The 22,812-nt window shown below is 40.1% G+C and overlaps 1 protein-coding gene across 4 annotated transcripts in view; it reads right to left on the bottom strand.

Moving 5' to 3' along the window:
- RUFY1 (RUN and FYVE domain containing 1) overlaps positions 1-22,812 on the bottom strand; it is a 65,552-nt gene that overhangs the window by 36,732 nt on the left and 6,008 nt on the right. For all 4 annotated transcript variants that reach the window (XM_073802895.1, XM_019937411.3, XM_019937410.3 and 1 more), the window contains exons 2-8: positions 19,188-19,361; positions 17,722-17,839; positions 12,888-12,989; positions 11,367-11,490; positions 6,686-6,747; positions 3,558-3,623; positions 1,318-1,387 (exon numbers count right to left, since the gene is read on the bottom strand). In XM_073802895.1, the coding sequence (XP_073658996.1) occupies positions 1,318-1,387; positions 3,558-3,623; positions 6,686-6,747; positions 11,367-11,490; positions 12,888-12,989; positions 17,722-17,839; positions 19,188-19,361 (716 nt within the window). The remainder of the gene's footprint in view (positions 1-1,317; positions 1,388-3,557; positions 3,624-6,685; positions 6,748-11,366; positions 11,491-12,887; positions 12,990-17,721; positions 17,840-19,187; positions 19,362-22,812) is intronic.

Consider the following 22,812-nt stretch of genomic DNA (forward strand, 5'->3'; position numbering starts at 1 on the left):
GCGCACCACAACTATTGAAGCCTGCACGCCTAGAGCCTGTGCTCCACAACAAGAGAAGCCACCGCAATGAGAAGCCCCTGCATCACAACAAAGACTAGCCCCTGCTTGCTGCAACTAGAGAAAGCCCGTGTGCAGCAATGAAGACCCAACGCAGCCAAAAATAAATAAATAAAATAAAAAAATTTTAAAAATAAATAAAATAAAATCAACTAAGGTCTCCTTGAGTGCCTCCACATGCTAAGTGTTGGACAAGGCACATTTATGTGGTATTAATCTAACTTAATCTTTACAATACTATTGTAAGTGTGTTGAATTATCACCCAATTTAGAGATGAGCAAAGTGAGGCCCAAAGGCCCACTCCACCCCCCAGGTGAATTCGAGTCCTTCAGCTCTAAGTGTGATGAAGTCTCTCCCATGAGGCCCATTTTTGAGTTTCTTTCTCCTGTTACAAATCTGAGCTCCTCTCCTGAAAGCTGTTTGGGCCTGCCCCCTCAAGAGGGCGCAGGAAGTTTAAAGTGAGCTTTAAACTGGGTCCTCCGTTACAAAGGTGCGCTCTGCGACTCTCCTTTCGGCTGTAACCTGCCTCCACACCATGGGGGGGGGTCACTCTCCGGCCCCCCTCACAGCCCTCTTCCTTCCCAGTGAGACTTGGTGGGGAGGGTCGAGCAGCCAGGGACCGCTACCTGTGGAAAGCCTCAGAAAGGCTGAGCAACCCCCCTCCTGCTAACAGGAGACAAGATGTGTCCACCAAGGAGACTGCCGGGCAGCTGGCAGCAAGCTTTCTTCCTCAGCCTCAGCCCTCCTTCTTCCTGTCCTTTCATTCTTTCTCTTCCTAGTGAGAAAGCAGAGAAAGACCACACTGTGGGGAGACTGGTTCCAAGCTCCTGAGAGGCCGAGACACGGAAGGGGGGACGAGGGTACTTTTACCCCATAAAAGAGCCTGTGCCTTCTGGGCAGCCGGGAGACACACTACATCATAGGAAAGGTGGGAAAAGAGGAAGAGGATAGCACGTTCACAAAAGGAGTGGGGCTTTTCCAACTAGGACTTGTCTTCTACTGGACCACTGTGAGGTGATAAAACCTAAGTCACTTAGAACTGGCTCATGATCCGTTGCACTGGCTCATGGGAGCCCCGGCCAGGGCAGAACATGGACATTCTGAGGATGTGAAATTCTGAGAATGTCTGTCCTGTGTGCAGCTCAACCCAAGGTTAGCAATTCCCATTCCTACCAGTGAGAAGCTCTGGTCAGATATACCAACCATACCATTTCTCTTCTTGGGTCATTCTGCTTTAAGAATTTCAATAAGTTACAAACCTCTTCTTGAAGCTTTGAATTAGTCTTTTCCAGCCCTTCTATCTTGGTTTGAAGATCCCCAACTGTGCAGCTGTAAAAAAGAAAATATTAAGTAAATGTGAACTTATAAAAGCTGACTGTTTTCCCAATCTGTAAACAATGAGAATAGAGATTCCTAGATTTCCTATATGAAATGGAGAGTCAAAGGGTCTCCAATTAACTCATAGATGAGAATTCTAAATATATATGTAAGCAGTGTGTGTGTGTGTGTGTGTGTGTGTGTGTGTGTGTATATATATTTTTTTTACTGAGAAGTTTTCAATGTTTTCTCCAAATATGCTATCCATTTCTTGTTTAGCCAACTGGAAAGAAAACAGCATTTCCCCCAACACAATATATGGGAACCAAAACGCACCGGCAGTCATATATCTAAAGTAATATTCATAACAAGATATTGGTACTTTTGGGTAGTAGGATCAAAGGTGATTTTTAAATCTTTTTTACACTTTGTCCCATTTTTCACATATTCTTTAAGTAATATGCACTACTTTCATACTGAAAAATATGTAAAAGCTAATGTAGACTTGACAAACAACAATAATAATAACCACAACAATAATAGTAGTAGTTTTCTTTTTGGACAATATGTCAGGCCCTGTTTGTTCTAAGCACTTTAAATGCGTCAACTCCCCACAATTCTGTGAGGCAAATCTTATTGTTAATCTGTTTTACAGATGAGGAAACCATAACTTTATATCGAAAAACTCACTTAACTTCATACCCCTATGAACCCAGGTGGTCTGGCTCCAGAGCCTGCACTTTTAGGCAACAGACCCTACTACCAAAAACTGGGGCTTTTTGCCGGTGAGGGGGGTACCAAGAAACAAACCTGACAAGGCTAATGAACCAAGGTTCAAGAATTGGGTGGGAGAAAAATAAAAATACAAATTGACACAAAATGAAAAAGTCAACAAAACAAAACATATGGAAGGAATTACAAGTTTTAAGAGTATGCCATTTTCAATTCTGTACGAACTACATAACTTAGAAAATATCAACAAAATTTCTATTTTTCCTTAGAAAACATAAATTACCAAAAAAGATATATCCTCACAAGGAGAAAAGCTAGATGAATTAACAGCTAAGGAAAAACTGAAAAGCTGGCAAAGTATTGCCTCCATACAGGCTTTGAGCTTCAAATTTTCAAGGAGCAAATAATGCTCACGAAATAGAAGGTGTTCCCAGGCACAGAAACAAGGCAAAGCTTCCTGATTCATTTTGTGAAGCTGCATAACCCTGATACCATGCCAGAGGGGAAACTATGGAACAACTATGTTAAGTTACATGTTAAGAGAATGACTAAATTATTAAAGCTATGATCAAGTAGAGTTTATCCCTATGAAGAAATCCATTAATAAACTATATTACATCAATAGATTAAGGGATAAAAGTCATGATTAACTTAATGGATGCTAAAAGGCATTTGATAAAATTCAACATCTATTCCTTATAAAAGTTCTCAATAAACTAAGCATGGATTAAGAATCTCACTCTCAAAATAATAGCCAGCATCACACCTCAGGAAAGCTCAGAGCAGCATACCCTAGGTATGTTCTGAAGAACACACTAGCTCCTTTGCCTGCTTCATTGGCTTTGGGGGCCGGAGAGGCTGCTCCCGCAGAGAACTGCTAATGTGCACAGTGTACTCTCTAAAGAGGGTTCAGAGAGAGAATTATTTTTCCTAAACATGTTAGGCTGAGAATCTCCATCCATTCTCCATCAAAACCTGCAACAACTAGTGTTTCATGAAACACAGGAGTAGCTTTCCAATTAAAATGAAAATTCAAGATAAAGATACCTGCTATCACTACTGAATTGTTCTCAAAGGTCTAGCCCAGTGGTTTTCAACCCCTTTTTCCTGCCCAGAACGTTGGAGGGATGTGTGTTGATTCCCAGCAGCAATAATGCTTCCCATGCAGTGATTTCCAACTAAGCTGCGGTGGGCTAAGGGGTGGAGAGGTTTAATTTATTACTCTCTAATTTGCATAACTAGACAGAACAAAAGATCGAAGGATTCCCCAAAGCTCTTTATCAAGAAATCATACTTCTACAGTCTGTACACATGAGCACTGAACGACAACCTTTTTTCTTGGTTTGGAAAAAAGTTAGTTATAAATATATGGCAACTCAAAAAGGTTCCATGAGGCAATTATCGGGCACTGAGAATGAACTGCAACACTGGAAAAAGGAGGGAGTCCTACCTTAAGTGCCGGTTAAGTTCTTCCACATAATTTTTTTGATCAAGGACATCAGTAATTCTTTCATGCCTTTTAAAAAGAACATAAAAAGAGAGAAATTCTTTTTACTCAGGGTTAATACTTTTAATTGTCCCCCAACCTTCCAGTCACCTTGTAGGAGTACCAATGTCATCAGGAAACCAAGAGATGGTCAGAGCTTAGTAATGTCTGCACGGTCCTAAGTGAACCAGCAAGGCGGGCTAGGAAGACATGGGACACACTGGAAACAGGCTGCCTGGAGAGGAGCCTCCCTGCAGACACTCCTCCCATCTCTCCCCTAGCATTTGAGAAAGCCACTGGCAGGCAAGGGAGAAACACCAAAAGCCACATGTAAATGGCTCTCCAGTTAGGAGATGAAGCAGCCCTTGTTATACTGAAGGAAAAGAAGCTGCCTCAGAAAAGAAGACCACAAGACTCTTCAAAACACAAAGCTGATTAGTCTGGGTTAAAAAAAAAGACTCTGGGAACTCTTTGGCAGTCCAGTGGTTAGGACTCCACACTTTCACTGCCAAGGGGGTAGGTTCAATCCCTGGTCAGGGAACTAAGATCCTTCAAGCTGTGCAGCATGGCCAAAAAAAAAAAAGCAAAAAGCAAAAACACAACACAATGAAACTTCATACATCTTTATAAAAAAAGCAAAAAAGACTTTATCATTTTAAAGTTAGGCTCCTCCCACCAATTTCTTTACATACATATGTACATAAATGGGATCATGTGACCCAGGTTCATGCCACAGGTGCTGGATTTGCTGGTCAGTGCAGTCATTTTTTTTTTACCTTTCTGCCCTTTACATAGCTCTCCCAGGTAACACATACTGATAGCTTGTTGAGTATCCTATGTGTATATAATCATAATATCTATCTATATTTTTACATATAGTATATGCAATTAAAATATATATTAGAGAATTTGGGGGTTTTAAAAAAATGGGATATATATACTTCTCAGTATTATACTTTTCTCACTCAATAATACCTGTGGAAATCCCTCTAAATCTACTATACAGTAGGTCAAATTTGTTTTTCTTTCATGTCTGTATAATACATAGTGTGGAATACTTCAGATGTTCTACAATTCATTCAATTGCAGATGTCCCTAGGTATCCACGGGGGACTAGTTCCAGAACCTCTGTGGATACCCAAATCTGCAGATGCTCAAGTCCCTTATACAAATGGCATAGCACAGCTGACCCTCTGTATCTGTGGGTTCCACATCTGCAGGTTGAAAGGCTGACTGTATTCCCTTAATAGTGGATAATCAGTTTATTTCCAGTTCTTTTTGACATTAAGAATGTATTTTAAATTTCAAGTGAGTGAATCCTTGTACTGTGGGTGCATGAAGCATTAATGGGATTCCCGCTGGTCCCTTCCTTGGTAAGGTGCACTGCCAAGGCACTGAGAAGGAAGAGTTCTCATTACAAAGACATGTGAAAGACAGGTAACAGATGTACGTGGTAAAATATTCAAACACAGCGCAAGGGTTTACAGTGAAACTCCCTCCCATGCCTGTCTCCTGACCTCTTCCCCACAGGTGGCCTTGTTTTCAGGTCAATGTGCCTCTCTAGAAATGATCCATGTATATGGAAGTACAACATATAAATATGGATGTATGTCTTTTTTGTTATAACATAAATGGTAGCATGTTATATACATTGTTTGCTTTTTTTTCTTTTCTTTTCTTTTTTTTTCCAGGATAACTTCTTTTAATGCTCTTGTTAACAAGGATGAAGTAGAGCTACAATGTGGCATGAAAAGACACCCAAGACACAGTAGGATCAAAGAATAAGTCTAGTGGCAACTTAAATATATAATAGTACCTTTCCATTTACATCCAAACCATAAAGCAAATTACACTACCAAAAAATATATACCTGCAAGGCAGTAAAGAAAGGCTTGGAAGGAGTCATGCATGAGTAGCTTCCTCTGAAGAAGCAGGGGGAGTGGGACTGAGATGGAGACGAGGGGATGGTGTTAATGGGGAAATTTGCCTTGTACTCTCTATTCTTCCACAGAGCCTAATTCCTTAAACAATGGGAATAGGAATGTATTACCACTGTAATTAAAAATAGCTAAATAAAAAATAAAAAATCAAACAACACAAAAACAAAAGTAGCATTCTTTGCCAACAGTTACATGAAAAGATGCAGCATCACTAATCATCAGGGGAATGCAAATCAAAAACCACAGTATGCTATCACGCCATACCCGTTAGAATGGCTATCACCGAAAAGACAAGAAGTAATAAGTGTAGGCCAGGATGCAGAGAAAAGGGAACACTTGTGCACTGTTGGTGGGAATGTAAATTGGTGCAGCCACTATGGAAAACAGTATGGCAATTCTTCAAAAAACTAAAAAATAGAATTACTAAATGACCCAGCAATTCCACTTCTGGGTATTTATCCAAAGAAAATGAAAACTAACTTGAAAATGTATATGCACCCCCATGTTCACTGCAGCATTATTTATAACAGCCGAGATATGGAAACAACCTAACTGTCCATCAATGGATGTGGTATATTCATATAATAAAATACTATTCATCCATTAAAAAAAAGGAAATCCTACCATTTCTGACAACATGAGTGGACTTTGAGGGCATTATGCTAAGTGATGTAAGTAAAACAGTGAAAGACAAATACCTTATGATCTTACTTATATGTGGAATCTAAAATAAACACAAAACCAAACTCACAGATACAGGGACTGGTGGTTGCCAGAGGTGGGGGGGGTGGGGGAGTGGGTGAATGGGGCCATAAGGCACAAACTTCCAGTAAGTCAGTCCTGGGGATGTAATGTACAGCATGGTGACTGTAGTTAATAATACTGTATTGCATATTTGAAAGTTGCTAAGAGAGTGGATCCTAAAAATGCTTATCACAAGAAAAATTTTTTGTAACTACGTATGGTGATGGATGTTAACTAGACTTATTGTGGTGATCATTTTGCAATATATACAAATATCAGATCATTATGTTGTACACTTGAAACTAATAATGATGTTATATGTCAATTATACCTCAATTTTAAAAAAGGAGCATTCTTTGCCAGAATTTCATTAAAAACGTGAAGAACAGCATACAATACAGAACTTACTCTTTGCCACCATCAAGATCCTGCACATCCTTAATGTAGAGAGAAAAATCGATCACTCCAACCTGATCGAAATAAAATGTACCAGTTTAAGTGAAAAATAACTTTTCGCACTTTCCACAAACCTTACAGTCTTTAAAATTCAGGGTATTTACCTTCCTATCTCAGGATAAAACAATAGGATTGTTAGGATAACCTGACAATCAGTAGGTTAACCAGCTTAAAGCAGCAATCAATCAAACAAACAAACCAAAAGAAAAATAACCCCATCACCTTCTAAACTTACTAAAAATCAGAATTTAAGGGAATATTCTGAAGTTTTATTTATTTATTTATTTATTCAACAATCAAATTGTTGACAAAGATCAACAAAGTTCTTTGGGTACAAAGTAATAAAAAAAAAAAGAGACCTGTATCTCTAAAGTGGTGACCTTAACTGATAACTCTGACTCCTTCTTCCCCCAAACTGAGGTGAAAAGGTCCAGTATTTCAGGGAAAATTCTCTGCTGCTGTGGGGAACTAGGGGCTCCAAGACCCCTCAAAATCTCAAAGTCAGGGGCTTTGTCCAGAAATAAAGCACTTCAGAGAGAGTGAATGAGAGCCCTAGTCTGCCACCATCCACTCTAGTGTAAGTGCAGCCATTCCTTCGAAATACAGGAAAATTGGGTCCATCAATAGAGAAATATTTAAATCAGTCATGTTATAGCCATATTGCAGAACCCTATGCAACCATAACAAAGAATGCAGAGAATGAATATGTAATGAAATGAAGAAAGCTCCAGGATAAAATTTTAACTCAAAGAATACTATGTACAGCATTAACTCCTTATAGTAACCTCCCTTATGTTAAAACCAAAGCTATACATGATGTTTTCTGCAACTCCTCTGTTGCGCCCCCCACCAATCTATATTCCTGACCCTTGAACCTGGGTGGCCAGTAAGGCCTGTCTTTATGAGCAGAAAGCAGCAGAAAGGATGCTGTGACTTCTGCAGCTAGGTTAACAAAGGCAGTACAAGCTTCCTCCTGGCTCTTTCCCTTGGGCATATACCTTTGAAGTTCTGAGCTTCCATGGGAAAAGTCTGGCTAACCTTGAGGCACCACACTGGAGATCAAGTGGAGAGACCATGTGTAGACAGAGATGCCCAAGAAGCCCCTGCTGCTCCAGCCTCAGCTCCCTGAGCCTTCTCAGCCCAGAGGACAGAGAGTGAGAGTGCATATGCCTTCAGCCACTCCAGCCCCAGCCACCAACTGCCTGTGATCACAGGCATGCTTAAGAGTCACTGTGCTGAGCTCAGCCATCCCTCAAATATGAGGGACTGTAATCATTTAGGTGACTGTTAATTTGTTACACTGCAACAGAAAACCAGAAAAGATTTAATTAAAAACAAAACCTATGTATACATAAATGCATAGGAAAAGTAGAAACAGTCCCTCAAATTTTTACCATTATCTGTGGGGACAAGACTGGGACTGAAGGGGGAGAGGAGAAGGGGAGCTTGAATTTCACTTTTCACTTTACATTCTTCTGTAATTGCTTAACTTCTTTTCAACAAGCATGCATTTCTTTTGTAATACAAAAATAATTTAAAAAGAAATATATATTTGACTGGAAAAAAAGCAACAATAGAAGGAATGAGAAAGCATACCCAAAGTAGAAATTAATGGACTAGGAAACAAAGCTCTCCTCTCAAAGCAGAAGTGATGTGTAAAAGCAAGACCTGGTTCTTCGAGCTCAACACAGTAGACAAATCTCTACCAAGTATTACAATTTAGAAAAGTGAGATTTTAAAAAGCTGTAAGAAAATACTCTCATGCAACTAATAGATCTGAATGAAACAAATGATTTCTGGAAAAATATAAATGACTAAAACTTTTTCTAAGACTTAGGAAACCAATAAATTGACCAAAGCTATGCAAAAAATTAAAGTGGTCAAAGCATGAGGACCATAAAGCTTTTGCATAAAGCTGAAACTGTCATACTAGCCAGTTTTAACAAACCTTTAAAGAAAAATATTTCCTGCTCTAATAAACTGTTGTAGAAAGCAAGAAAGAAAAGAATATCATCCAGTTTATTTTATGAGGTTATACAATCCTGACACTGAAAAGTGACAAAGACAGTATAGAAAAGGAAAATTCAGACCAGTGTCACCTTTAAGGAGAAATACAAAATTTCCAAATAAACCACAGACATATTAAATCTAGGAGTATACTAAAAGAATAACACACGATGCCAAGTAAGGTTTATTTTATGATATCACAATAGGAAACCTAAGAATTAATTCAATTATTATTATGGGTTAAAAAATGGATATGGCATCTCAATAGATGCCAAAAAAGTTATTTGATAGCATTCAATGTTCATTTTTAAATAAAAATATAAAGTAAGCTAGAATAGAACAGTACTTTCTAAACATGAGAAAGAGGATCCCTCAGGGTGCAATAGCAAATACTCATACTTTATGGTGACATACAAGAGGTATTAAAGATAAGAATAGGCCAGGGGGCTCAATCACATCTATTACTTAATAAAAATCCCAATTAAATTTTTATTTTGGAATCTGACAAAATGATGTTCAAGGTCATCTGGGAGAATGGACAGCCTCAACTATATCTGAAAAAGAAGTACAACAAAGTAGGCAGGAGGTGAACTGCCAGAGCTTTGGTAATTAAAAGACTACGTTACTGGCATAGAAATAAAAAGATCCAGAGACTAAACAGAGAGTCCAGAAATAAGCCTCAGAGCATAATGGATATTTCAACACATGATAAAGGTGGAATTTCAAATTAGTAAGGAAATAATATTTGATACATGATATTGAGAAAACTTTACTACTACTGTAGTAATAGTTTACTACTGTACTTATATAAGAAATCTAGACTTCTACTTCACACTATGTCAAAACGAATAACAGGCAGATCATTTAAATGTAAAAAATATACATGTGATTTAAAAAATTAGGTTAATTTTTAGACATGAAAGGACCTTCTAAGCACAATACCTTAGAAGGTATAAAGGAAAAGTCCATTAAATATGACCGCCAAAAAAAAAAAAAAGTCTACAGGGAAAACAAGCCCCAAGACAGCAGAAAAAAAAAATTTATAACAAATATTCTGACAAATGGTAAATATCCTTAATCAATAATAAAGGAGTGGAAAAAGGTGGAAAACTCAAAAAAATGGGCAAAGGATATGAACAGGTGAACCACCAATGGCAAATAAAACATGAAAAAAATAGTTTATCTTCCTAGTTCTCAAAAATATAAATTTGAGATGAAGAGTTGTTTTTCTTTCAGATTAAAAAAGACCAAGAATGCTCACATGTAATCACAACACTCATGCAGAATGTGTACACTCTGACACAGCAATCTCAAAACTTAACCTAAGAAAATAAACAGACAAGAGTAAAAAGAAGTATGAGGATGTTTATAACATTATTGTTGTAACATGGAAACAACTTACATTAATAAGTATTGGTTAAATAAATTATGGTACATTCATAAAATGGATTACTATCAGTTGTTTAAAATGGTTTATATCTCTTGACATCAAGAGCTATGTGGAACATATTATTAAATAAAAAAATTGCAAAATGGTGTGCTTGGAATAATCATATTTTGGTTTAATGAAAAAAGAGAACTCCAAACATCTGTCTCTGAAATATAAATACACACATACACCTTTCTTCATGTGCTTCAAGGATGTATCCTGAAATGTAACACTGAATTAGCTCTTTCTGTGCAATGGGATTATATGTGATATTTTGTTTCTTTTCAAAAAAACTTCTTTGTATTTTTTGAAAAATATTTAACAGGCAAAAACAAGAAAACTACTAGAAAAAAAAAAAAAAGAGAGGAAAGGTTACAATAAAAAAAGCTGACCTGGTCACGGAGGGATTGGGGAAGCTTTAGATTCATGTCCAAACATGTAGTGGGAAGAAGCCTGGGCCACTGCCCAGTTACAGATGCCCTGAAGAGGTGGAGATGAGGGTGGGGCAGGGTGTCCTGACTTACTGCCCCTGCCACCACAGGTTTAGGCCTCAGCCCTGGTCAAGAGGGCTGTCCCACCCCATGGGGCACTCTGCATCTTACTGCCTACTTTCATTTGTGCTCCATTTTACCATCTGACTTCCCAAATCTCTCCCGAGTCTATTTTCCCATTCCTCGTGCAACCTGGGGCTTCCAGACTTGTCTGCTCAATGTTTTTGCTTTCCCTATTCTTGGCTGCTTCTAACTCATGAACTGGATGGTTGCTAGCTTGATCTTTCTCAATCCCAGGCCTGATCATTTCAGTGTACTGCTTAAATACCTCCAAAGGTTTTTAAGTTCCAAAGTTCCAGGGACAAAAACTAAAGCCTCTAACATGGCACTGATGGCCTAACAACTGGGCCAGCCTCCACCTTCACTTCACTCATCGAGCATCCTGTGTTCTAGCCATGGAGAACTGTTTCCCGTTCCCAAACACGCCATGCTCGCTGTGTGTGCCTCTGTGCCTTTGCCCAAGCTATTTTTCACCCTTCCCCAAGACCTTTGCCAGCTGCTCCCCACTCTGGTCCAGCACAGCACCTTGCACAGCCCTGTGCCAGATGCCCCCTGCCATCTGCCCCTTCCTTAGGTTCAGCAGATCCTATGTAAAATCCCTGGCCCAGACAAGGCATTCGATCTGGAGTCAAAATTCCCATTTTACCTGAGAATCCAAGTCTTCTCCTTTTAAACAGAGGTTGGCATCAAGCACATTGAGTCCCACCAGCAGACCAACAATCACCATCCCTTCTTCCTCCATCATTAATGCCTCAGGCTCATAGAACTCACTGAAAGAGATTGATACAACAAGAACACCTTCACCACCCTTCTCTTGGACCTACTCTGCCTTTTCACCTCTTAGCTCATGGCCTGGGTGCCAACTTCATCAGGAGCCAGAGGCTCCCTTGTGTGAATTCCCTTCTTCCTTCTATTTCCTCTCCCACTTTAAGTGCTGCTATCTCTTCTCTGGCCTCTCCTCTCTTCCTGTGGCTTAAAATGGACTCCTCCTACCTCTGGTCTAGGATTAACTCCTCTGTTTGGACCCTGGAGCCCAGTCCTCCTCATCTCTTGGCTCCTGTGTTCCTGAACATCACTCTGCCCCTCCTGTCCACTCTGGCTCCTTCTTTTGTGTTGCTATGAACTACTTCTACACTTACATTCATGTCAACATAAAGTGGGATCCCACAGCCTCCCCCACCACCCATCCAAGGATAAAACTCTTCCCTCTTCCCTGTGTCCCATGGAACAACACTGGCTGCTTTTACTTCCTTACCTCCAAGTCACCTCAGCCATTACAGTGAGGCTCCATCCATTACTGCTCTGGTCACCAGCTATTAGCTAATTTACCATTGTGTGTATGAGTACATGAGAACTTATTATCCTAAGAATTAATTGTTTAGAACAAAATCTGTACCTCAGAGTTACTCAGTATAACAGTACTCAAAGAAGAGTACAAAGTACATGAACTATTTGAAACCAGTATTTATCATGAAAAGATATGTTCAATAATAAGCCATGACTTGAAAACAATGGAAAATTTTGGGTGACTGTAAAAGACATTTTTATTTCAGTTAGATAAGAGAATTATCTCTGGAGAGATTTGTTCCTTGTAAATGATCATATCCTGGAGAAAATTCCTCTTATAATGGTTACTTTTGTTTATAGAGTTATAAATATAAAAAATGAACCCAGTCATAAATTTCAGAGATAGACAGTTCGTCTTTACTGATGCCAAGAGATATAAAAGTTTACAAACTGAATGTGGAATCCTAAAACAGGTAATCTAGATATGTTCCCTTACAAAAAGCAGGGTTTTATACTTGAAAATTGCCCACTGAATCTAGTTCAAGTCATTTTTCCCCTATTATCATCCAATCAAATACCATTTTGTTGAAACTTAATGGAGTACGCTGTCAGGGTGCCTAATCTTAGGTATTTTTGAAGAACTATCTTCAAAATGACTTTTCAAAATGAAAATATACATCTTCATTCATAAAGACTTTCAGACATCAGTGTTCAAAAAATAAAATACTGCTATTTTAAAACTAAGCCACAGAATAGTTACATTTAATAATAATTTGAATAAAAACTGTACAATATACATTCTTGTTTTAATTCCGAATGATATACGGAACTGTGTTCTAATTACGAAGCAAAAGCTAAGCAAAGATAGGTGATGAAATACCTTAAGAGATGTTTATTGTCTATAAGCACTTTCAGATAATCTGCCAGTTTCTTCTGCATGAGTGCAAGATAAAGCCAAGCTCTGCCCCTTCCCACAGCTGTCCTGGAATTCAAACAGAGAATCAAACTATTATGACATAACAATAACAACAAAAAACAAAGGGAAAAAAACCAACTTAGCCAAGGAAAAACACATGTTCACGCATACATATGCTGGTGAATGCAGAGAATGCTGTAATAGAGCTGCCCTGGGGGCTGGAGGAGCGCACTGTCTGGGAAGGCTGAGGAAATGGCTCACTGCATTCTTTTGGGTACTGTTTGAAGTCTGTATCATGGGCATGTATTCTGCACCACCCCCCCCCAAAAAAAATAGGAAAAAAAATTTAAGCCACAAACATCTGATTTCTGGAACAATTAGATAAAACTTTGCATGTATTCATAAAATTTCACAGGGAGTCAGGAAATACCAGGTTAGATTGTATAATGGATAAATTTTCTTTCAAAAGACGAATATAGAACGTAGTTGTTAAAGGGGTGAAGTCTCACAAGATTTCTAGGGCATTAGCTCAAAGGTACAATTTTATTTCTGATGTGGTAAAATACACATAACATAAAGTTTACCACCTTACCCATTTTTAACTGTACTGTTCAGTACTGTTAGGTACATTCATGTTGTGCAACCAATCTCAAAGGTGTGATTTTGAAAAGATCTGTTTTAAACATTAAAAGAAAAGAAAAGGCCTCCCAATTGTAGACCTAACACTATTTGAGGAAAAAAAGATCCTGTTCTAAGCAGAGTAACTGCATTTGTAACACCCAAGAGTATTGGAGGTACTGCTGTAATCAATATCAGCCTCAAAGGGTCAGAGGGCACCCAACTTAATCAATACAAAAGACTGTATTCCCCCCTTCTCCCTTCAATAAATGATGTAAAGCCAGAGTAAAAAAGAAAGGAAATAAAGTAGGAAAAAAAAAAGACATCTGATGTTGGCATGATAGGAAAAATGGACACTGACATGTGCTGCTTGGTGGGAGTGCAAACTGGTACAATTCTTCTAGCAGGCAATTTAATGACAGTAGGTTATCAAAATTCTACATCTAGTAATATAAGGAAATAATTTAGGAGGTACACAAAGACGTATGTTTGGGGGTGGTCACCACTGCACTGTTTGGATAATGAGAATTTGAAGACAACCACAAAGAGCAAAGTGGGAGGAGCTATACAAAAATGATGTGGATGACTATTATGGCAAAAGGTTTAAAATCTAATATTAAATGGGAAAAGAAGCCACAAAACAGTACGTACAGTTTAATACTTGTTTTTTTTTCCCAGTTCCCCACCTCTGTAAAATATACTGCTCTTAGTTTAGGTTCACTTCCAAAATATTTTTATGCATATGAAAATAAATATAAATTCTATTTTTCTCTCCTGTTTACAAAAAAATTAGTATGCTATATATGCCGTTCTGCAACTTGCTTATTTCACTGAATATCTGTCATTTTGAAATTCTTTCCAGACACAGGGAATTTTTCGTTCATTTTTTCATAGCTTTAGAGTGTTTCAGTATTGGACTGCCCTATAATTTATTTAGCTGGTTTTTATCTAGGCTGTTTCTAATCTTCCGCTGCTACAAATAATGCTGCAACAGGTATTTCTGTACATGTGTCATTTTCATGTGTTAGATTTACGAGATAAAACTCCTAGAAGTGGAATTGCTGGGTCAAAGGGTAGATGTATTGGTGGTTTTTGTGGATAGTGCCAAACTGTCTTCCATGAGAAGCAGTGCAATAATGAAGCCACTGGGTGAGGTGGAGGGGAATAAAAATAGACTCTTATTTATTTGTCTGTCCGACTATGCACTGAAAGGATCTAAAAGGATACTGACCACGATATTAATTGTAGTTTTTTTTCTGAGTAGTAAGCTAACAGAAGCGCCTTTTTTGTTTCTTAATTAAAAGTTATGTAGGGCTTCCCTGGTGGCGCAGTGGTTGAGAGTCCACCTGCCGATGCAGGGGACGCGGGTTCGTGCCCCGGTCCGGGAGGATCCTGCATGCCACGGAGTGACTAGGTCCGTGGGCCATGGCCGCTGAGCCTGCGCGTCCGGAGCCTGTGCTCCGCAACGGGAGAGGCCACAGCAGTGAGAGGCCCGCGTACGGCAAAAAAAAAAAAAAAAAAAAAAAAGTTATGTAATAAGAAAAAAGGTTGATTTTTGGGTTATTTTATTTTTTTTAGAATTTATTTATTTTTGGCTGTGTTGGGTCCTTGTTGCTGCGCGCGGGCTTTCTCGAGTTGTGGTGAAGGGAGGTTACTCTTCGTTGCAGTGCGCGTGCTTCTCATTGCGGTGGCTTCTCTTGTTGCAGAGCCTGGGCTCTAGGCGTGTGCGCTTCAGTAGTTGTGGCGCATGGGCTCTAGAGCACAGGCTCAGTAGTTGTGGCACACAGGCTTCGTTGCTCCGCGGCATGTGGGATCTTCCCAGACCAGGGATCGAACCCATGTTTCCTGCATTGGCAGGCGGAGTCTTAACCACTGTGCCACCAGGGAAGTCCCAAAAAAGGTTGTTTTTAATTTTCAAAAAAGAGAGAGACAAGCTTTGTCTGTTATCTGGGTTTAAATGCCAATCTTAAGTGTAACTTATTCATTGTGTAACAGTTTGTTTAATAATAAACCATGACATGAAAACAATGAAATATTTTGGGTGATAGGCCATACTGTAAAAGATATTTTTATCTCAATTAGACAAGGACATTAAACTCTAGAGAGATGTCTCTCAGGATGCAAAGTTCGTCACGCAAGTTTCAAACCACCTTAGAGCAAATAGTCTCTACCCTCATAAAAAATTCTGGTCATAACTTCCAAAATACTGCAGAAATTTTAGAACTTTTGTTACTATTTAATGAAATAGTAAAAACACTGCAGCTCTTTATAGAGCAAAGCAGTAGCCTTTTCTCACATGGCTCCCAACAAGGCTACTCCTCCAGAGGCGTCAAGAGGAGGGAGCTACTATGTATTTCCTTTTTGGCAGACAGAGGGAGGATTTTGGTACTTAAGCTAGTTACCTGTTTAGCATCCACAGGGAACAGAAGCAGTGAGTTTAGCTGACAATAAGCTCTTTGTTAGCACAACAAGACTTCAAAAATGCCTCCTGTGCCTAAGTGGAAATAGCCTGAGTGCAGGAGGAGGGAGACCCCTGCTCCATCCAACCAGACCACCCAGAGACACAGTCTAGTGCTGTACTCTTGAGGGAGTGAGCTTGCTGGAAGGGAATGGACAATAGGACCACATAAAGAACAAGCGAAGGGACTTCCCTGGTGGCGCAGTGGTTAAGAATGCAGGGGACATGGGTTCGATTCCTGGTCCGGGAAGATCCCACATGCCAGGGAGCAACGAAGCCTGTGTGCCACAACTGCTCAGCCTGCGCTCTAGAACCCGCGAGCCACAATTACTGAAGCCTGCGTGCCTAGAGCCTGTGCTCTGCAACGAGAAGCCACTGCAGTGAGAAGCCCGCACACTGCAATGAAGACCCAATACCACCAAAAAAAAAAAAACTGAAGAAACAAGGCAGAAGACGTAGGAGGCTCATGAGGGGGTCACCAAATAAATATATGAAAGGTTGTCGCTAAAGGTTTTCACCTTAGGTGGTATAGGTCCAGAGGGATGAACCAGGGACAGAGACAGAAGGCTTAAGTCCTATGAATGCACAGGGCTCAGCAAAGATGGAGTTTAGTGGGATTTAGAGGGTTTAGTGGGATTTAGAGGGCTTCAGAGACCAGCAGACCTGTGTTTTCTTCCTGGTTCCACCACTCCCTTGCCGAGGGACCTTGAGCAAGTTACTTAACTACTCTTGAGTCTCAGTTTCTGCACTTGTAGATGGGGACACCAACAGCTTAGTTCCTAGGGATTTGTGGAGGATAAAACGAGATAATGAAATGTCCTTAGCACAATGCCTGGCACATGGCAGGCCCTTAGTTAATTGTGGTGGCTATTATTATTATCTAAAAATGGTATAAGCTGGCTCTGCAGGAGAAGGTCAAACAGAGGCTGGACAGTTGAGTCCCCTGTGAAAGACTCTGCCGGGAGAACTTTTGCATTGGCCTAAGGATCTCCAGGGCCCCTTCTCAATGCAGATTCCACGATACACCTTTTCGTGTTCCATTCAGTTTTTTATTTTGAGCCTATACATAGGGATCCCAAGGGCAAACCCAGATAAGGCAAAAAGGCAAAATTCATCAGTGCCAGCCTTTCCACAAATGTTTCTTATCCTGGAATCTAAAATCTGTTCCAAACTGTATTATTCAGAAAACTGCCCAGGTGCATCTGTCTTTTTTTTTTTTTAAACATCTTTATTGGAGTGTAATTGCTTTTTAATGGTGTGTTAGTTTCTGCTTTATAACAAAGTGAATCAGCTATACATATACATATATCCCCATATCTCCTCCCTCTTGCGTCTCCCTCCCACCCTCCCTATCCCATCCCTCTAGGTGGTCACAAAGCACCCAGGTGCATCTGAAGCAGCAATTCCAGGAGTGTAACAACTCTTTTTCCTCCTGTAACTGCTCTTTGGGTGACAACACCTTTTCACTATTTGAACTTGTATGACACGCAATCACTGTCCCCATTTTAAAGAAAAGGAAACTGTGGCTCAGAGAGGGGGAAATTTTCTCAAGCTTATGTGGAGAATGAGCAGCAGAGCTGGGACTAAAGTCTAAGTAGAGTGTAGCTTTTGCTACAATTTGTTCTAAATTAGAAAACGCTTTATCAGCAAAGAATAGAGAAATTGATAAATACAAGGAAGTTTTCTTAAAACATCAAATTGATGTAACTACTTCTCACTCACTTTAATTCTGGCAGATTTCTGACACTAGTGGCTATATCTGATGCTTCTGGACAAAGTTTCTCCACCAGCTCCAAAGGACCAAAGAAAGATTTATTTTGGCCAATAAAACTCTTCTTAACTAAAAGGGAAAACAGAAGTGTTATTCATAAGAACAGGTTGCAAAATGTCTTCAGGGTCCCACAGTCTCTCTCCCAAAAGCCAAATGAATGCTGTGGAGCTGCACTGCTTACTCCTTCTGATTCAGTCTTGGGGACTGGGAAAGGCCAGGTACCAAATGAGCTCTCCCTTCCTCTAATGAAAGGGTTTCTCTGATATACTCACTAGGCTCTTTCTTTCAAGTATTTATTGATCATGAAATAAAACAAGTGGTCAAATGATCACCTGTGAAATCCTTGCCCTTTCTCCCTCCTATGCCAAAGTCAATTCTTGATTTCAAATCATCACCACCATCCCTCATCTGAACTGCTGCAATAATCTCCTAATGGGTTTCCCTGCTCCTAATACCGTCACCTCCCCACCTTTCTAATCTGTCCTCCACATAGCTGGAAGTTCTTTTACAAATGTAAGTTAGATCTTGTTTTTCCCTTGCTGAAAATCCTCTAAATACTCTTAGAATAAAATCCAGCTCCTCACCTGACCTATAAAGGCCTACCGTGATCCAGCCCATCCCAACTGCCCTGACCTCACCTACTGCTTCTCAGCATGCCTCAGTTACCTGGTGTCTTCCTGAAACCAAGGTTGGTCCCCCTCAGGACTTCGCTCCTGTTTTGTTCTGTCTTTCTAGGAAGGCTCTTGCCCCAAACATTTGCAAGGTTGACTCCTTCTCTTTTAGGTCTCAGCTCACATTTTACCTCCCCAGAAAGACCTTCGCCTCTCACCCTAGTTGAAAGGTTTTTCCCTTTATTCTCTATCATTTAACCTATTTTGCATCCCTGAATTTGTAGCATTTTGTAATTATGTTTGCTTCTGAGTTTGTTGTCTGTCTCCTCTTCTAGAACTGTGCTGTCCAAGGTAGTCACTAGCCACAAGTGCTACTGAAATGTAGCCAGTGCAACTGAGATGTGCTGTAAGTATAAAACACACGGTGGATCTTTAAGCCTCAGTGTAGAAAAGAATGCAAAATATCTCATTAGTAAGGTTTATACTGATTATATGTGTCAAAATGATAATATTTTGGCTATATTGGGATAAATTACTAAAAGTAATTTCATCTGTTTCTTCTCCGTTTTTTTAAACGTGTCTACTAGAACATTAGAAATTACACATGTGGCTTGCATGGCATTTCTATTGGACAGCGCTGCTCTAGAATGTCGCGTCTTGTGGGCAGGGACCTTGTTTGTCTTGTGCACTGTTTGTCTTGTGTGCACAAGAACAACACCAGCACCCAGAACAACGTTTGGCACTGATGATGCTGGGAAGCAGCTAGCCCAAATTTTTCAAGCCCCCGCCCCCGCCCTCAGGCTCACCTTTCAGCCCATGTTTGAGGCAGTGCTCCATCACTACAAAGAACTGCTGCAAGGGGGCATGGTCTGCATCCAGGCTGCGGCCCAGGCTCAGGGCGGACTGGAGCAAGACCTTGATGCTGAGTTTCATCATGTGCATCAGGTTGACACGCTCCTCCATCATCTGGCACTTGGAAGCTGGAGGACAGAAGCGGGGACAGCTTCGTTAGTGGACTGAGTGTAGCCCGGGGTGAGGAGGCTGGACGCGGAACAATGGAGGCGGTCTGCTCGGAGCGCGGACGTGCGGGTAAACTGGAGATCGCAGCCAGCCGGGCCCTGACCCCGGGAGGTCACAGCCGCATGTGGGCGGCGGGGTCCTTGGGTCAGACTCTAGAGGCCTCTCCCAGGTAGCTCAGCGCGTTGCTACGGCGACGACCCTACCAAGAGTCTCCGCGAATGGTTCCTCCCACGCCCCCATTCCATTTTTGACTAATGGTAGGGCGCAAACTCCAGGAAGCCCTGCCCCAAGCTAGAAGGCTTGCTGGGAAAGTGCTCCACCCCCTCTCGTTCCTATTGGAGGAGTCCAGCTCGAGGCCACGCCCATGGAGCTAACGGGCGCCATTTTGACTTTTCAGCCAGGACGGAGGTAGCGGCTTCCGGGATTGGTTGGGTTGGTCCGCACACCGGCCACAGGGGTTTCTGAGCCGGTTGTTTTGCCTGATAGTGCCAGCCGGAGCCTTCGGGAAAGCAGCAGTTCCTCAGTAATGGACTCAAATTTTCGTTGTTACCCATCTTTCGTCCACAATTAGTGGACAATTACGAGTTTTACACTTCTTTTGTAAATAAAACCGTTAGAATAAAATGAACTCAGCTGCTTTTCAACTCCATTAACCTTGTCACTTTGAGAGTAAAAGTTTGTAGTCAATATCAGATATCCATGACAAATTCTTACCGTCATCTCAAGCCCAGGAAACTGTCATTCGAGAAATTAATAATATAGACCCCAAACTATAACCTACTCCCGGCAGGAAATATATCCCGGGCCAGCGCGCCCCTCTCTCCGCACCTGCGCCATCGTTTGGTCATTTAAATGGGTGGGGTGGGGTGGGGATCTTATTGTTTTAGTTTGCAGTTGTTCATTACAGATGTTAAGCAGCTTTTCATGTTTGTCTCCTAGTATTCCTTCTATGAATTGCCTGTTAAATCTTTTAACCTTCTTTGTTTGCCTTTGTTTTATTGGTCCGTATATTCTGGATATTAATCCTTTGTCTACCTGCTTTATTTCATGGGCAGTAAATAATATGGACATATAAATAGTTAAAAGAGCATATATATGTGTAGCTAAACCGAAAAGAATGATACTATGACTGTGAATTTATAATACAGGTATTAAGACTAGAGACAGCCTGGGACTGAAAATTCTAAATTCTCATCAAAACCCAAGAGGACAGCTGCTGGGAAAGAAAAATCGGCCTAAACCTTTCATCATGGTGTGGAAAAAGAAAAGTGGACTTTAAGTAAAGCATTTGGGTGGGAGTGGTATAATTATTTTTAAATTTTGAGAGAATCCTATGTATTACATTTATAAATTTGAAAAGTTTAATGAAATGGATGATAGACAAAGGAATATAAACTGTAAAACCCCAACAAGAAGAGGGAGAAATCCTGAATAGACCAATAACCACAGAAGCAATTTGTAAAGATTTATTCAAAGAAGATACCAATCCCCGGTCTAAAACGAAGTCTAGTGTTGTTCGAATGGGAATACGTATGCAGGAAGTCCTGTGGAGGGCTAGGCAGGCCCAGATATTTTAAGGAAGTCGATTTCTAGATCCTCAAGTTTCACAGGCACTCTTTCTTCCACTCTACAGAAGAACCACAATTCATTCCTTGTTCAATATCTTGTCCTCTTTTTTTAAAAAATAAACTTATTTATTCATTTATTTAATTTTTGGCTGCATTGGGTCTTCACTGCTGCAGGCGGGTTTTCTCTAGTTGCTGAGAGTGGGGGCTACTCTGTTGCGGTGCGCAGGCTTCTCATTGCAGTGGCTTCTCTTGTTGCGGAGGATGGGCTCTAGGCACGCGGGCTTCAGTAGTTGTGGCTCATGGGCTCTAGAGCGCAGGCTCAGTAGTTGTGGTGCGTGGGCTTAGTTGCTCCACGGCATGTGGGATCTTCCCAGACCAGGGCGCAAACCCGTGTCCCCTGCATTGGCAGGCAGATTCTTAACCACTGCGCCACCAGGGAAGCCCCCATATCTTCCTCTTGATGCACTGACCTGGGGTGCAGAAAGTCTCACACACCAAATGGAGGTGAAACCTCCTTTGATGATTAATCAAGTCACCCAAAACATGAAGAGCCTCCAGTCTCTCATTGCTTTGTTGAACTTAGTTAAACTTGGTCTTGGGAGAGAGGGTTGGTCTCCAGCCCTCTGCTGGGTATCCTGAATTTGGAGAGTTAAAAAAAAATTTCCCCCACAAATATGAATATATATAATTGTTTTCAGTCTCAATACTCATCCCTTGGATATGCCATTAACTTGATGGACACGTTCAATAAATTAAATGAGCCAAACTGAAGCTCCAAGTTTTTGATGAAAATGGATTTCAAGTACATGTAAACTAACTTTTAAATAATTAAGTAATTAATTAATTTTGGCCATATGGGACTTAGTTCCCTGACTAGGGATCAAACCCGTGTCCCCTGCAGTGGAAGTGTGCAGTCCCAACCACTGGACAACCAGGGAATTCCCTAAACACTTTTTGTCAAAAAATATTGTATTGGCAAGGTGTAATGAAATAAGCAATGTTTAGATATCCCCAACCATTTTGAGTGTTCTGAGTTAAACAGAGTGAAAGAATTATAAGGCATAATTATCATCTGATAAGTTTTGATAAAGTCTTTTTTTGGGAACTTCCCAGAGGTAGAGAAATTTCTTTAATGTGACTAGGTTGTATCCTTTTGCAAGTAAGGTGATTTTCATTTGAACAAAATGAATATTTGAACAAAAATGAACAAAATTTTGACATTAGATCAATGTGATTTGGGGCATATAACTTAGAAGGAGTTCAAAAATTGAACAACATTACTATAACAAAACTGTCCATTTCATACCTGAGTCACTTTGCTGTACAGCAGAAATTAACATGACATTGTAAATCAACTATACTTCAATAAAACTTAAAAAAAATATTTGGTAGAATTTACCAATGGGAAAAAAAAAACCTGTCCATTTCTATTTCTTATTTATATGAGCCAGATTTCTCAAGGATCACATCTATAAAAAATCAAAAAATAGGAATAAAATTGATTCTGAGTCCTATCACATTTTATCAGTAAATATATATATTCGTCTACAAGTACATGCTAATGAAAAAACCAACACCAGCTCATGAAGAGAAGTAATTCCAAGAAAAATTTATGTATAATTACTTATAAAATTATATTCCTTCAATTAACTTAGCATTACTAATAATTCTAATGGTAATTTGTTCCAGAAGAAAAAAATTTTTTTAAATTAATTTATTTATTTTTGGCTGCATTGGGTCTTTGTTACTGAGCACAGGCTTTCTCTAGTTGTGGCGAGAGGGGGCTACTCTTCGTTGCGGTGTGTGAGCTTCTCATTGTGGTGGCTTCTCTTGTTGCAGAGCA

The sequence above is a fragment of the Tursiops truncatus genome, chromosome 3 (genome assembly GCF_011762595.2).
Source record: "Tursiops truncatus isolate mTurTru1 chromosome 3, mTurTru1.mat.Y, whole genome shotgun sequence".
Lineage (NCBI taxonomy): Eukaryota > Metazoa > Chordata > Mammalia > Artiodactyla > Delphinidae > Tursiops > Tursiops truncatus.